Source organism: Coregonus lavaretus (genome assembly GCF_964263955.1).
Source record: "Coregonus lavaretus genome assembly, chromosome: 2".
Taxonomy (NCBI): Eukaryota; Metazoa; Chordata; class Actinopteri; order Salmoniformes; family Salmonidae; genus Coregonus; species Coregonus lavaretus.
Genome location: NC_139989.1, coordinates 59,463,937 through 59,478,100, shown reverse-complemented (window position 1 = coordinate 59,478,100; position 14,164 = coordinate 59,463,937). Strand labels below are relative to the sequence as shown.

Genomic DNA, 14,164 nt, shown 5'->3' with positions numbered 1-14,164 from the left:
CAGTGTACAAAACATGCTCTTTCCATGACATAGACTGACTAGGTGAATCCAGGTGAAAGCTATGATCCCTTATTGATTTAAGTTGTTAAATCCACATCAATCAGTGTAGGGGATTGTTAAGTCTTGAGACATGGATTGTGTATGTGTGCCATTCAGAGGGTGAATGGGCAAGACAAAATATTTAAGTGCCTTTGAACAGGGTATGGTAGTAGGTGCCAGGTGCACCGGTTTTGAGTATATCAAGAACTGCTGGACATCCAGCCAACTTGACTCAACTGTGGGAAGCATTGGAGTCAACATGGGCCAGCATCCCCGTGGAACGCTTTCAACACCTTGTAGAGTCCATGCCCCGATGAATTGAGTCTGTTTTAAGGGCAAAAGGGGGTACACAATATAAGGAAGGTGTTCCTAATGTGTTGTACACTCAGTTTATATCTCTTCAGATCTGAATAGTATTGACCTAACACAATGGGTTTTTATTTGATCAATCAAATTTATCTGTATGTTGCTATGATACGGGCTAGTATTTATTTCCATAAGGTAACCCTAACTTAATATAGCCCATATTTTTCAACTTGTATTATGGCAACATTTGCCACCATGTGCGCTTATTAACTACATTTGTCAAAAAAAATGCTTAGACTAGGTTATTATGGGTGATGTAGTTTGTTTTGTCTAAGGGTGCGGGGGGAGCTTGTTACCTTCCCTGACTTGGTGTGTGTTTGAGATCAACTACATTGTAGTCGGACTGCGCAGAACCACTGATCTACAAATCACCTTTAATTATAGTCTTGAGTGATTCTATTCTGCCCTTCGCCCTGCTGAAACTCATCCCATCAAACACACTATTTACATTTTAATATTTGACTTCAATTAAGGTTGGTAAAACAACCACATATCACAGTCATTTCAAGTGAAACCTTCCTAAAAAAGCAGCTATCAGCGAAATCCGTGCTAGGAAGAAAATATAAGTGCCGTTATTCGCACGAGAAAGATTAGTAGAACAAAGTGTTCTGTTTTTTCTTCCTAGGTGTAGGGTGCTATGGAGGTCAACCAAGCTGCTCTTTGAAGATATGTTCTCACTGTATCTGTTTGTCCTCTGGCCAGGTGGAGAGCAGACTGATCCTCAAACTCTCTGTTTGTCTTCTGGCCAGGCGGAGAGCAGACTGATCCTCAAACTCTCTGTTTGTCCTCTGGCCAGGCGGAGAGCAGACTGATCCTCAAACTCTCTGTTTGTCCTCTGGCCAGGTGGAGAGCAGACTGATCCTCAAACTCTCTGTTTGTCCTCTGGCCAGGCGGAGAGCAGACTGATCCTCAAACTCTCTGTTTGTCCTCTGGCCAGGCGGAGAGCAGACTGATCCTCAAACTCTCTGTTTGTCCTCTGGCCAGGCGGAGAGCAGACTGATCCTCAAACTCTCTGTTTGTCCTCTGGCAAGGTGGAGAGCAGAGGCTCCAGTGTGGACCCAGAGGTGAAGGTGGAGAACATGGAGGTCCAGCAGCAGCCTGCCCATGGGGGAGGAGACGCCTCCACCTCCTCCTCCCCTACACCACAGAGCCCTGGCGTCAAGAAAGAGAAACAGAAAGACAACAAAAGTGACGACTCTGAAACCAAGGGTCAGGATGTTCCACCGCCAAAAAGGTATTTACAAATGGTCTGTTCATAACAGAAGTCACACAATGATAGCATGAAGAACCTAAAAGGCACACTTTTGTTGCATTGATAAACATCTATAGGTGCACAAAAGCACTTTCAAAAACACCCACAGACTCTCACAGCGCTACTATCCATTGTTGTCTGTTCACACAATGATATGCTTATTTCAAAACACGTTTTTTGAGAGTGGAAATCCACTCTAACTACAGGTACAGAAGCATAGAAAGTATTTATACTCCTTGACTTATTACACATTTTGTTGTCTTACAGCCTGAATTCAAAATTGATTAAATATATGTATTTTCTCACCCATCTACACACAATACCCCATAATGACAAAGGGAAAACATGTTTTTAGAAATTTTAGCAAATGAAATTCATAAATATTTCATTTACGTAACGATTCACACCCCTGAGTTAATACTTTATAGAAGCACCGTTGGTGGCGATTACAGCTGTGAGTCTTTTTGGGTACGTTTCAAAGAGCTTTGCACACCTGGATTGTACAATATTAGCCCATTATTATTCTTCAAGCTCTGTCAAGTTGATTGTTGATCATTACTTTCTAGACAGCCATTTTCAAGTCTTGCCATAGGTTTTTCAAGCTGATTTAAGTGAAAACTGTAACTAGGCCACTCAGGAACATTCAATGGCATATTGGTAAGCAACTCCAGTGTATATTTGACCTTGTGTTTTAGTTTATTGTCTTGCTGAAAGGTGAATTTGTCTCTGAAAGGTTTTCCTCTAGGATTATGCCTACACTTATAGCTGTATTCTGTTTCTTTTTATCCCAAAAAACTCCCTAGTCCTTGCCGATGACAAGCATATCCATAACATGATGCAGCCACCACCGTGCTTGAAAATATGAAGTGGTACTCAGTGATGTGTTGTGTTGGATTTGCCCCCAACATAACGCCTTGTATTCAGGACACAAAGTTCAGTTCTTTGCCACATTTCTTTCCAGCATTACTTAAGTGCCTTGTGGCAAACAGGATGCATGTTTTTGGAATATTTGTATTCTGAACAGGCTTCCTTCTTTTCACTCTGTCATTTAGGTTAGTATTGTGGAGTAACTATAATGTTGTTGATCCATCATCAGTTTTCTCATATCACAACCATTAAACAATCTCTAACAGTTTTGAAATCAACCTTGGCCTCATGGTTGAAATCCCTAAGTAGAGTCTTTCCTCTCTGTCAACTGAGTTCAGAAGGACGCCTGTATCTTTGTAGTGACTGGGTGTATTGGTACACCATCCAAAGTGTAATTAATAACTTCACCATGCTCAAAGAGATATTCAGCGTATGCTTCTTTTTTTCTACACTTCTACCAATCATTGGCCTTTTTTGCAAGGCATTGAAAAACCTCCCTAGTCGTTGTTGTTGAATCTGTTTGAAATTCATTACTCGATTGAGGGACCTTACAATTATTTGTATGTGTTGGGTACAAAAATCATGTTCACCACTATTATTGAGCACGAGTCCATGCAACTTATTATGCGATTTGTTAAGCACATTTTTACACCTGAACTTATTTAGGCTTGCCATAACAAAAGGGTTGAATACTTACTGACTCAAGACATTTCAGCATTTAATATTTTATAGATTTTCTACAAACAAAATTCCACTTTGTCATTATGTGGTTGTGTGTGTGTGTGTAGATCAGTGACAAAATCTCAATTTAATCCATTCTAAATTCGGGCTATAACAAAACCGAATGTGGAAAAAGTAAAGGGGTGTGAATAATTTCTGAAGGCACTGTAGGAGGAAGGGTGGAGATGGGGATTGAACCCCAGTCTCCGGTGGGGGAGGTGCTTGTGCAGGGAGTGTTACACATTCAACTACGGCTCTGCACATTTCAAATCACTTTTATGAATATCGATCATGAACACCTCCACTTAGCTAATACAATACTCATCGGATTCATTTTTTTGGGGTCCAATTTCAGGATACCTCAAGGGAAAAAACAGGTCTCTGCAAGTGAGAGACTCACAATCTATTTCCACGCTGTCCTCTCGAAGGATTTCAAGCTAAACCCGGACGAGGACCGCATCTTCATCAGGGCTGGGGGGAACATTGGGACCTGGGATAAAGATACAGTTGAGCTCACTGTGTCTAGGTAGGTTTTTATATACATGTATCAGATGTATCAGCTGTCAAGACAGTTTAGCCAAATATGTTGAATATGTATTCAATTTAAACCTGCTTATAATGTTCAACATTGTTCCCATCTTTCTCACATAGAAAACAACAGACTCGTGTTGGGGGTTACATGTATATGATATATAACAGACGATAAACCAATGCATTGTCTCTACAGGAATCTTGGAGAGCATGGGTTCCTAGTCGAAGGGAGCTTGATCACAAGCAAATCTAATGCAACCGTGTCCATACCATACAAGTACCTTGTCTACAAGAATAAAAAGCAAAAGTACGAGTATGAGTACATATACAAACTGGATTCTACCCACCCCACCACCAACAGATGTCTTTTTGTCAAATCCCATCTGCTTAATGAAGAAGGTTGGTGCAGTTGCTATAACGATTTCTATAGCAGTTCTTGATTGTAAGTCACTGATTTTAAAATGTTCCATTTACTACATGTAAGTTCAAAACGTTGTTGATTTTTATCATGCATCTACAGTGAGGGGGAAAAAAGTATTTGATCCCCTGCTGATTTTGTACTTTTGCCCACTGACAAAGAAATGATCAGTCTATAATTTTAATGGTAGGTTTATTTGAACAGTGAGAGACAGAATAACAACAAAAAAATCCAGAAAAACGCATGTCAAAAATGTTATAAATTGATTTGCATTTTAATGAGGGAAATAAGTATTTGACCCCTCTGCAAAACATGACTTAGTACTTGGTGGCAAAACCCTTGTTGGCAATCAGAGGTCAGACGTTTCTTGTAGTTGGCCACCAGGTTTGCACACATCTCAGGAGGGATTTTGTCCCACTCCTCTTTGCAGATCTTCTCCAAGTCATTAAGGTTTCGAGGCTGACGTTTGGCAACTCAAACCTTCAGCTCCCTCCACAGATCTTCTATGGGATTAAGGTCTGGAGACTGGCTAGGCCACTCCAGGACCTTAATGTGCTTCTTCTTGAGCCACTCCTTTGTTGCCTTGGCTGTGTGTTTTGGGTCATTGTCATGCTGGAATACCCATCCACAACCCATTTTCAATGCCCTGGCTGAGGGAAGGAGGTTCTCAACCAAGATTTGACGGTACATCGTCCCTTTGATGCGGTGAAGTTGTCCTGTCCCCTTAGCAGAAAAACACCCCCAAAGCATAATGTTTCCACCTCCATGTTTGACAGTGGGGATGGTGTTCTTGGGGTCATAGGCAGCATTCCTCCTCCTCCAAACACGGTGAGTTGAGTTGATGCCAAAGAGCTCGATTTTGGTCTCATCTGACCACAACACTTTCACCCAGTTCTCTTCTGAATCATTCAGATGTTCATTTGCAAACTTCAGACGGGCATGTATATGTGCTTTCTTGAACAGGGGGACCTTGCGGGCGCTGCAGGATTTCAGTCCTTCACGGCGTAGAGTGTTACCAATTGTTTTCTTGGTGACTATGGTCCCAGCTGCCTTGAGATCATTGACAAGATCCTCCCGTGTAGTTCTGGGCTGATTCCTCACTGTTCTCATGATCATTGCAACTCCACGAGGTGAGATCTTGCATGGAGCCCCAGGCCGAGGGAGATTGACAGTTCTTTTGTGTTTCTTCCATTTGCGAATAATCGCACCAACTGTTGTCACCTTCTCACGAAGCTGCTTGGCGATGGTCTTGTAGCCCATTCCAGCCTTGTGTAGGTCTACAATCTTGTCCCTGACATCCTTGGAGAGCTCTTTGGTCTTGGCCATGGTGGAGAGTTTGGAATCTGATTGATTGAGAGGGGGTCAAATACTTATTTCCTTCAATAAAATGCAAATCAATTTAGAACATTTTTGACATGCGTTTTTCTGGATTTCTTTGTTGTTATTCTGTCTCTCACTGTTCAAATAAACCTACCATTAAAATTATAGACTGATCATTTCTTTGTCAGTGGGCAAACGTACAAAATCAGCAGGGGATCAAATACTTTTTTCCCACACTGTATTTGGTACTGCTCGTCTATTTTGTTCAAACACTGTTTTACATGTGAGGAAATTGTCTAAAATGTATGCAAATATCATATTAAACATTGATTTTGGTTGGTTTCAGGGGACTGGCATCAGTATGATGACATCATCTGTGTGGAGCCATCCAAGAATATGCTCAAACGGCTAAAAGACGTTTTATGGCCGGAACAAAGGAAAAGTGTCATCGAAGGCCGAGAAATCGCAGGGAAGGTTATGCTAGAGAGTATCTTTGACCTCCTCAGGAGCTGGACTGACATTAACCTCAAGAGTTTCCTCAATCAGCTGAATCAGTTTTACCAGATCTACGGGAACCCGTTTGTCTATGAGGAAACTCACAAGAAATGGTTCTCCTTAGACTACGATGAAAAAGATGTAAGTGAAGTTCTAAATGTCACACAGGCTCAGGAACTAAATGTCACACAGGCTCAAGACCCACCTCTTCACCCTGGCCTAGACGTTTCCCCCCTGTTTGGCTTTTGCTTGTTTTGCTGTCTCCTGCCCTGCCTCCCTTCTAATTTATCCCAGTTATTTTGTTGCTGTTAGAAGTGAAATTCACTGTGTCTATTTGCTTGACTTGTAGAAAAGATGACACCCAATAAATGTGCAGACTCTGCACAATGTTGTAAATGTATAGAGGTAATATTGTGTGTGGGAGTTATGATTTGCTGTTGTTTTTTCACATGTATTTTCCATTTGGTTGTCTTATTGTACGTTTCTTTTGTATATGGAAGGGAAAAGCAAATGGATGAGTGTTGAGTTGCAGTGTGCAGCCATCCCCAAAACAAGTCTGTTAACATTCACTGTTTGTTCTGCCTCCCCAAGGTCAGGAAGCTGCTGAAGCAGTTCATGCTGGACAGCGTTGTTCCTCAGCTGCAGAAGGAGGGTGAGGGGAAGAGTTGCTTCATCCAGGACCCCATGAGGGCAGCTGTGGTCATGCTGTACGTGTGGAAGCAGTACGGCCTCAAGCTGGACCATGGAGAGTCCACCCGGCTCTGCACTGCCCTGTGCCTGCCCAAGCTGCCCAAAGACTCCTTCCTGCAGTACTGGACTGACTTCTCCCAAGCCGTCTCAGGTCTCAAAAAGTGGGTTTTGGCGTCAGGATTTCTGCTTATTTTTTTCTGCCTATTGCAGACACTGATTATTGTATGTTTTTATACAAGATGTAATCATTTGTATTAGTCTGAAACTGAGTAATATATTTGATACACGTTTTCTCAAAACAGTTTCTAACAGGAAGTGTTTGACAGCAGTACATGTTAGGGGATGAGTTCTCATGATTTTTTTTGTGGACAAAGAAATGCTGATGTATTTCTTTTTGTGTGAAAAACAACCTGCTGTATTTCTCTCCTGACCAGCTTGCCAGACATGTTGGTGGCTCTGATCAACAGTGTGAAGACTGAAGGGCCCAGGTGGATTTTGGTGCTCCCCCTGCTCCACCTCCTCAAGGGATCCTCCAAACCGTTCGCACCCATATCTACCACTGTCACCCCCAAGTACGAGCAGTCCTGGGCGGGCCTCCAAGGCCTCAAAGCGGGCAACATGACACTCAACAGCCAGGACAGGAGGTACATGACTTCTATTCTCCTCGTCGTATTAGAAAATCATTCTTATTGTCTCACTAGATTATGCTAAAGGTTTGGCCTTTCGCAATTACAGTGGGGAAAAAAAGTATTTAGTCAGCCACCAATTGTGCAAGTTCTCCCACTTAAAAAGATGAGAGAGGCCTGTAATTTTCATCATAAGTACACGTCAACTATGACAGACAAATTGAGAAAAAAAAATCCAAAAAATCACATTGTAGGATTTTTAATGAATTTATTTGCAAATTATGGTGGAAAATAAGTATTTGGTCACCTACAAACAAGCAAGATTTCTGGCTCTCACAGACCTGTAGCTTCTTCTTTAAGAGGCTCCTCTGTCCTCCACTCGTTACCTGTATTAATGGCACCTGTTTGAACTTGTTATCAGTATAAAAGACACCTGTCCACAACCTCAAACAGTCACACTCCAAACTCCACTATGGCCAAGACCAAAGAGCTGTCAAAGGACACCAGAAACAAAATTGTAGACCTGCACCAGGCTGGGAAGACTGAATCTGCAATAGGTAAGCAGCTTGGTTTGAAGAAATCAACTGTGGGATCAATTTATTAGGAAATGGAAGACATACAAGACCACTGATAATCTCCCTCGATCTGGGGCTCCACGCAAGATCTCACCCCGTGGGGTCAAAACGATCACAAGAACGGTGAGCAAAAATCCCAGAACCACACGGGGGGACCTAGTGAATGACCTGCAGAGAGCTGGGACCAAAGTAACAAAGCCTACCATCAGTAACACACTACGCCGCCAGGGACTCAAATCCTGCAGTGCCAGACGTGTCCCCCTGCTTAAGCCAGTACATGTCCAGGCCCGTCTGAAGTTTGCTAGAGTGCATTTGGATGATCCAGAAGAGGATTGGGAGAATGTCATATGGTCAGATGAAACCAAAATAGAACTTTTTGGTTAAAACTAAACTTGTCGTGTTTGGAGGACAAAGAATGCTGAGTTGCATCCAAAAAACACCATACCTACTGTGAAACATGGGGGTGGAAACATCATGCTTTGGGGCTGTTTTTCTGCAAAGGGACCAGGACGACTGATCCGTGTAAAGGAAAGAATGAATGGGGCCATGTATCGTGAGATTTTGAGTGAAAACCTCCTTCCATCAGCAAGGGCATTGAAGATGAAACGTGGCTGGGTCTTTCAGCATGACAATGATCCCAAACACACCGCCCGGGCAACGAAGGAGTGGCTTCGTAAGAAGCATTTCAAGGTCCTGGAGTGGCCTAGCCAGTCTCCAGATCTCAACCCCATAGAACATCTTTGGAGGGAGTTGAAAGTCCGTGTTGCCCAGCGACAGCCCCAAAACATCACTGCTCTAGAGGAGATCTGCATGGAGGAATGGGCCAAAATACCAGCAACAGTGTGTGAAAACCTTGTGAAGACTTACAGAAAACATTTGACCTGTGTCATTGCCAACAAAGGGTATATAACAAAGTATTGAGAAACTTTTGTTATTGACCAAATACTTTTTTTCCACCATAATTTGCAAATAAATTCATAAAAAATCCTACAATGTGTTTTTCTGGAATTTTTTTCCTCATTTTGTCTGTCATAGTTGACATGTACCTATGATGAAAATTACAGGCCTCTCTCATCTTTTTAAGTGGGAGAACTTGCACAATTGGTGGCTGACTAAATACTTTTTTTCCCCACTGTATCTTCTGTTCCTTTTTTGGTAAACGAACAAAGAAACAAAATTCCCTCTAGAAATGAATATTTTAAACCTAAAAATTCTAGGGCACTGCATCCTAGAGATCCTGGTTCAAGGCCAGGCTCTGTCGCAGCCGGCCGCGACCGGGAGACCAATGGGCGGCGCACAATTGGTCCAGCGTCGTCCAATGTAGGGGAGGGTTTGGCCGGCAGGGATGTGGGTTCGTTTCCCACGGGGGGCCAGTATGGAAAACAAACAAAACAAACAAAAAAACATGTATGCATTCACTAACTGTAAGTCGCTCTGGATAAGAGCGTCTGCTAAATGACAAAAATGTAAATGTAATAGATACATACATACAGTGCCGTCGGAAAGTATTCAGACCCCTTGACTTTTTCCACATTTAGTTACAGCCTTACTCTAAAATTGATTTTAAAAATCCTCCGCAATCTACACACAATACCCCATAATGACAAAGCAAAAACAGGTTTTTAGAAATGTTTGCAAACTATGGGTTATTTTTATTATTTAATCAATTTTAGAATAAGGCTGTAACGTAACAAAATGTGGAAAAAGTGAAGGGGTCTGAATACTTTCCGAAGGCACTGTATATAATATATTATTTTTTATATATGAATTGGTGATCTCTGATATCCCTTCTTTTTCCACTCCTTTTTTCCCTCTGTTTTTAGAGCGATGTTGAATCTCATGAAAAACAACGGCCATCTGGTGGAGATGGACAGACTAGTGTCTCGGTCCTGGATGTGTCTGCTGCCCATAGAGGACTTGATGGAATGCAGCGTCCTCATCAACGTGGAACTGCTGGACCTGCTCCATGTCTTCACTCTGAGGGCCCCTCAGGATGTCACCTATAGCAACAACCAGGTGAGCTGGACCCTAGTTTCCCCCCTAACTACAGTGCCTACAGAAAGTATTCACACCCCTTGACTTACTCCACATTTTGTTGTGTTACAAAGTGGGATTAAAATGGATTTACTTGTCATTTTTTGTTAACGATCTACACAAAATACTCTGTCAGTGGAAGAAAAATTTGAACATTTGTACAATAAAATTAAATAAATTAAACACTATCTTGATTGATAAGTATTAAACCCTCTGAGTCAATACATGTTAGAATCACTTTTGGCAGTGATTACAGCTGTGAGTCTTTCTGGGTAAGTCTCTAAGATCTTTCCACACCTGGTTTGTGCAACATTAACCCATTTAGTATTTTCAAGATTCTTCAAGCTCTGTCAAATCTGTTGTTGATCATTGCTAGACAACCATTTTCAGGTCTTGCAATAGATTTTCAAGTAGATTTAAGTCAAAACTGTAACTCGGCCACTCAGGAACATTCACTGTCTTCTTGGTAAGCAACTCCAGTGTAGATTTGGCCTTGTGTTTTAGGCTATTGTCCTGCTGAAAGGTGAACTGAACCAGGTTTTCCTCGAGGATTTTGCCTGTGCTCCGCTCCATTCCATTTCAGCTGATTATTTCAACTGATTTTTAAGCAAAGTATTACTCCTTAATGTATTTAGGCTTGCCATAACAAAAAGGTTGAGTACTTATTGACTCAAGACATTTCAGCTTTTTATTTTTAATCAATTAGTAAAACATTTGAAAAACAGAATTCCACTTTGATATTATGGGGTATTCTGTGTAGGCCAGTGACAATCTGAATCTTAAATTCAGGCTGTAACACAACAAAACGTGGAAAAAGTCAAGAGGTGTATGTACTTTCTGAAGGCACAGTATGTAAAGCGCATTGAGCAGCTGGTAAACGTACTATATAGCTAAATCCAATCAGTTGTTATTATAACTAGTTGAATAACTAATACACTGTAGGAGTGGGCTATGGTAGTTTAGTGGTCTTAGTCGCTTACTCCAGAACATACGTGTGTGTGTGTACAGTACCAGTCAAAGGTTTGGACACACCTACGCATTCAAGGGTTTTCTTTATTTTTACTATTTTCTACATTGTGGAATAATAGTTAAGACATCTAAACTATGAAATAACAAATATGGAATGATGTAGTAACCAAAAAAAGTGTTAAACAAATCAAAATATATTTTATATTTGAGATTCTTCAAAGTAGCCACCCTTTGCCTTGATGACAGCTTTGCACACTCTTGGCATTCTCTCAACCAGATTCATCTGGAATACTTTTCGAACCGTTTTGAAGGAGTTCCCACATATTTTGAGCACTTGTTGGCTGCTTTTCCTTCACTCTGCCGTCCGATTCATCCCAAACCATCTCAATTGGGTTGAGGTCGGGGGATTGTGGAGACCAGGTCATCTGATGCAGCACTCCATTACTCTCCTTCTTGGTAAAATAGCCCTTACACAGCCTGGAGGTGTGTTGGGTCATTGTCCTGTTAAAAAACACATTTCCGAGGCTGGTAACTCTAATGAACTTATCCTCTGCAGCAGAGGTAACTCTGGGTCTTCCATTCCTGTGGCGGTCCTCATGAGAGCCAGTTTCATCATAGCGATTGATGGTCTTTGCGACTGCACTTGAATAAATATTCCGGATTGACTGACCTTCATGTCTTAAAGTAATGATGGACTGTCGTTTCTTTTTGTTTGTTTGAGCTGTTCTTGCCATAATATGGACTTGGTCTTTTACCAAATAGGGCTATCTTCTGTATACCTTGTCACAACACAACTGATTGGCTCAAACGCATTAAGAAGGAAAGAAATTCCACAAATTAACTTTTAAGAAGGCACACCTGTTAATTGAAATGCATTCCAGGTGACTACCTCATGAAACTGGTTGAGATAATGCCAAGAGTGTGCAAAGCTGTCATCAAGGCAAAGAGTGGCTATTTGAAGAATCTCAAATATAAAATATATATTTGGATTTGTTTAACACTTTTTTGGTTACTGCATGATTCCATATGTGTTTATTTCATGGTTTTGATATCTTCACTATTATTCTACAATGTGAAAAATAAAGAAAAATCCTTGAATGAGTAGGTGTGTCCAAACTTTTGACTTTTTTCAGCACACTCTCTCCTCTATCTTTCCTATCTCTGTATCCTAGCCAATAAACCCAGAATGTTTTAAAAAGTATTATACAGCATTCAACTTGTTATTAACTTTAACAATGTGTTTTTTTTCTGCCCTGCAGTATGTGTCGGACACTCTCTCATACATTCAAAGCAATCTCATCGAGGAGAAATACAGGTGATTGACTTACTGAACCTAATTTGGTTCACTCGTTTCCTTCTGATCTTTGATGATAGTTATCGTAAAACATGTTTCTTGTGGTTGCAGTTGTTTTAGTGAGGCGTATGGCAGAGAGTGCTTGTCAACTGCAGTGAAACTACTTGAGAAGATCTGCAGAGGAGTACGATCGACTTCTACATACACTCAGAACTTCACAGACATCCCTGTGGCATGCATGAACATGGTTGTCTCCGTATCTGAGTTTGCCCGGACCTTTGAGTCACAGGTATGTGGAGTTCAAGTATCAAATGTCTGATAACTCATTTAGACTTTGCCCTAGAAAAGCGGTTGGCCATCATATTATCATGATACATAGGTGCCGATATGATATGTATTGCGATTCTATATGTACAGTGCATTCGGAAAGTATTCAGACCCCTTCACTTTTTCCACATTTTGTTACGTTACAGCCTTATTCTAAAATGGATTAAATACACATTTTTCCTCATCAATCTCCACACAATACCCCATAATGAGAACGCGAAAACAGGTTTTTTGAAATGTTTGCAAATTAATAAAAAACAGAAATACCTTATTTACAAATGTATTCAGACCCTTTGCAATGAGACTCGAAATTGAGCTCAGGTTCATCCTGTTTCCATTGAACATCCTTGATGTTTCTACAACTTGATTTGGAGTCCACCTGTGGTAAATTCAATTGATTGGACATTATTTTGAAAGTCACACACCTGTCTATATAAGGTCCCACAGTTGACAGTGCATGTCAGAGCAAAAACCAAGCCATGAGGTCGAAGGAATTGTCCGTAGAGCTCTGAGACAGGATTGTGTCGAGGCACAGATCTGGGGAAGGGTACCAAAAAATGTCTGCAGCATTGAAGGTCCCTAAGAACACAGTGGCCTCCATCATTCTTAAATGGAAGAAGTTTGGAACCACCAAGACCCTTCCTAGAGCTGGCCGCCCAGCCAAACTGAGCGATCGGTGGATAAGGGCCTTGGTCAGAGAGGTGACCAAGAACCCAATGGTCACTCTGACAGAGCTCCAGAGTTCCTTTGTTGAGATGGGAGAATCTTCCAGAAGGACAACCATCTCTGCAGCATTCCACCAATCAGGCCTTTATGGTAGAGTGGCCAGACGGAAGCCACTCCTCAGTAAAAGGCACATGATGCCAAAAGGCACCTGAAGGACTCTCAGACCATGAAAAACAAGATTCTCTGGTCTGAGATTGAACTCTTTAGCCTGAATGCCAAGCGTCACGTCTGGAGGAAACCTGGCACCATCCCTTTGGTGAAGCATGTTGGTGGCAGCATCATGCTGTGGGGATGTTTTTCAGCGGCAGGGACTGGGAGACTAGTCAGAATCGAGGGAAAGATGAACAGAGCAAAGTACATAGAGATTCTTGATGAAAACCTGCTCCAGAGTGCTCAGGACCTCAGACTGGGGCAACGGTTCACCTTCCAACAGGACAGCGACCCTGAGCATACAGCCAAGACAACGCAGGAGTGACTTCAGGACAAGTCTCTGAATGTCCAGCCAGAGCCCGGACTTGAACCCGATCAAACATCTCTGGAGAGACCTGAAAATAGCTGTGCTGCGACGCTCCACATCCAGCCTGACAGAGTTTGAGAGGATCTGCAGAGAAGAATGCAAGAAACTCCCCAAATACAGGTGTGCCAAACTTGTAACGTCATACCCAAGAAGACGCGAGGCTGTAATCGCTGCTAAAGGTGCTTCAACAAAGTACTTAGTAAAGGGTCTGAATACTTATGTAAATGTGATATTTCAGGTTTTTATTATTAATACATTTGCAAACAATTCTAAAAACCTATTTTTGCTTTGTCATTATGGGGTATTGTGTGTAGATTGATGATGGGAAAACAACAATTTAATCAATTTTAGAATAGGGCTGTAACGTAACAAAATGTGGAAAAGTGAAGGGGTCTGAA

General features: G+C 41.6%; 1 protein-coding gene across 1 annotated transcript in view; it reads left to right on the top strand.

Annotated features, from left to right (window-relative positions):
* Nucleotides 1-14,164, top strand: part of LOC311148868 (E3 ubiquitin-protein ligase rnf213-alpha-like) — a 71,602-nt gene that overhangs the window by 3,407 nt on the left and 54,031 nt on the right. Inside the window, exons 5-13 of the mRNA XM_084185864.1 lie at nucleotides 1,437-1,639; nucleotides 3,600-3,770; nucleotides 3,972-4,174; nucleotides 5,860-6,149; nucleotides 6,600-6,859; nucleotides 7,133-7,342; nucleotides 9,723-9,915; nucleotides 12,162-12,217; nucleotides 12,308-12,485. Coding sequence (XP_084041990.1) covers nucleotides 1,437-1,639; nucleotides 3,600-3,770; nucleotides 3,972-4,174; nucleotides 5,860-6,149; nucleotides 6,600-6,859; nucleotides 7,133-7,342; nucleotides 9,723-9,915; nucleotides 12,162-12,217; nucleotides 12,308-12,485 — 1,764 coding nt within the window. The remainder of the gene's footprint in view (nucleotides 1-1,436; nucleotides 1,640-3,599; nucleotides 3,771-3,971; nucleotides 4,175-5,859; nucleotides 6,150-6,599; nucleotides 6,860-7,132; nucleotides 7,343-9,722; nucleotides 9,916-12,161; nucleotides 12,218-12,307; nucleotides 12,486-14,164) is intronic.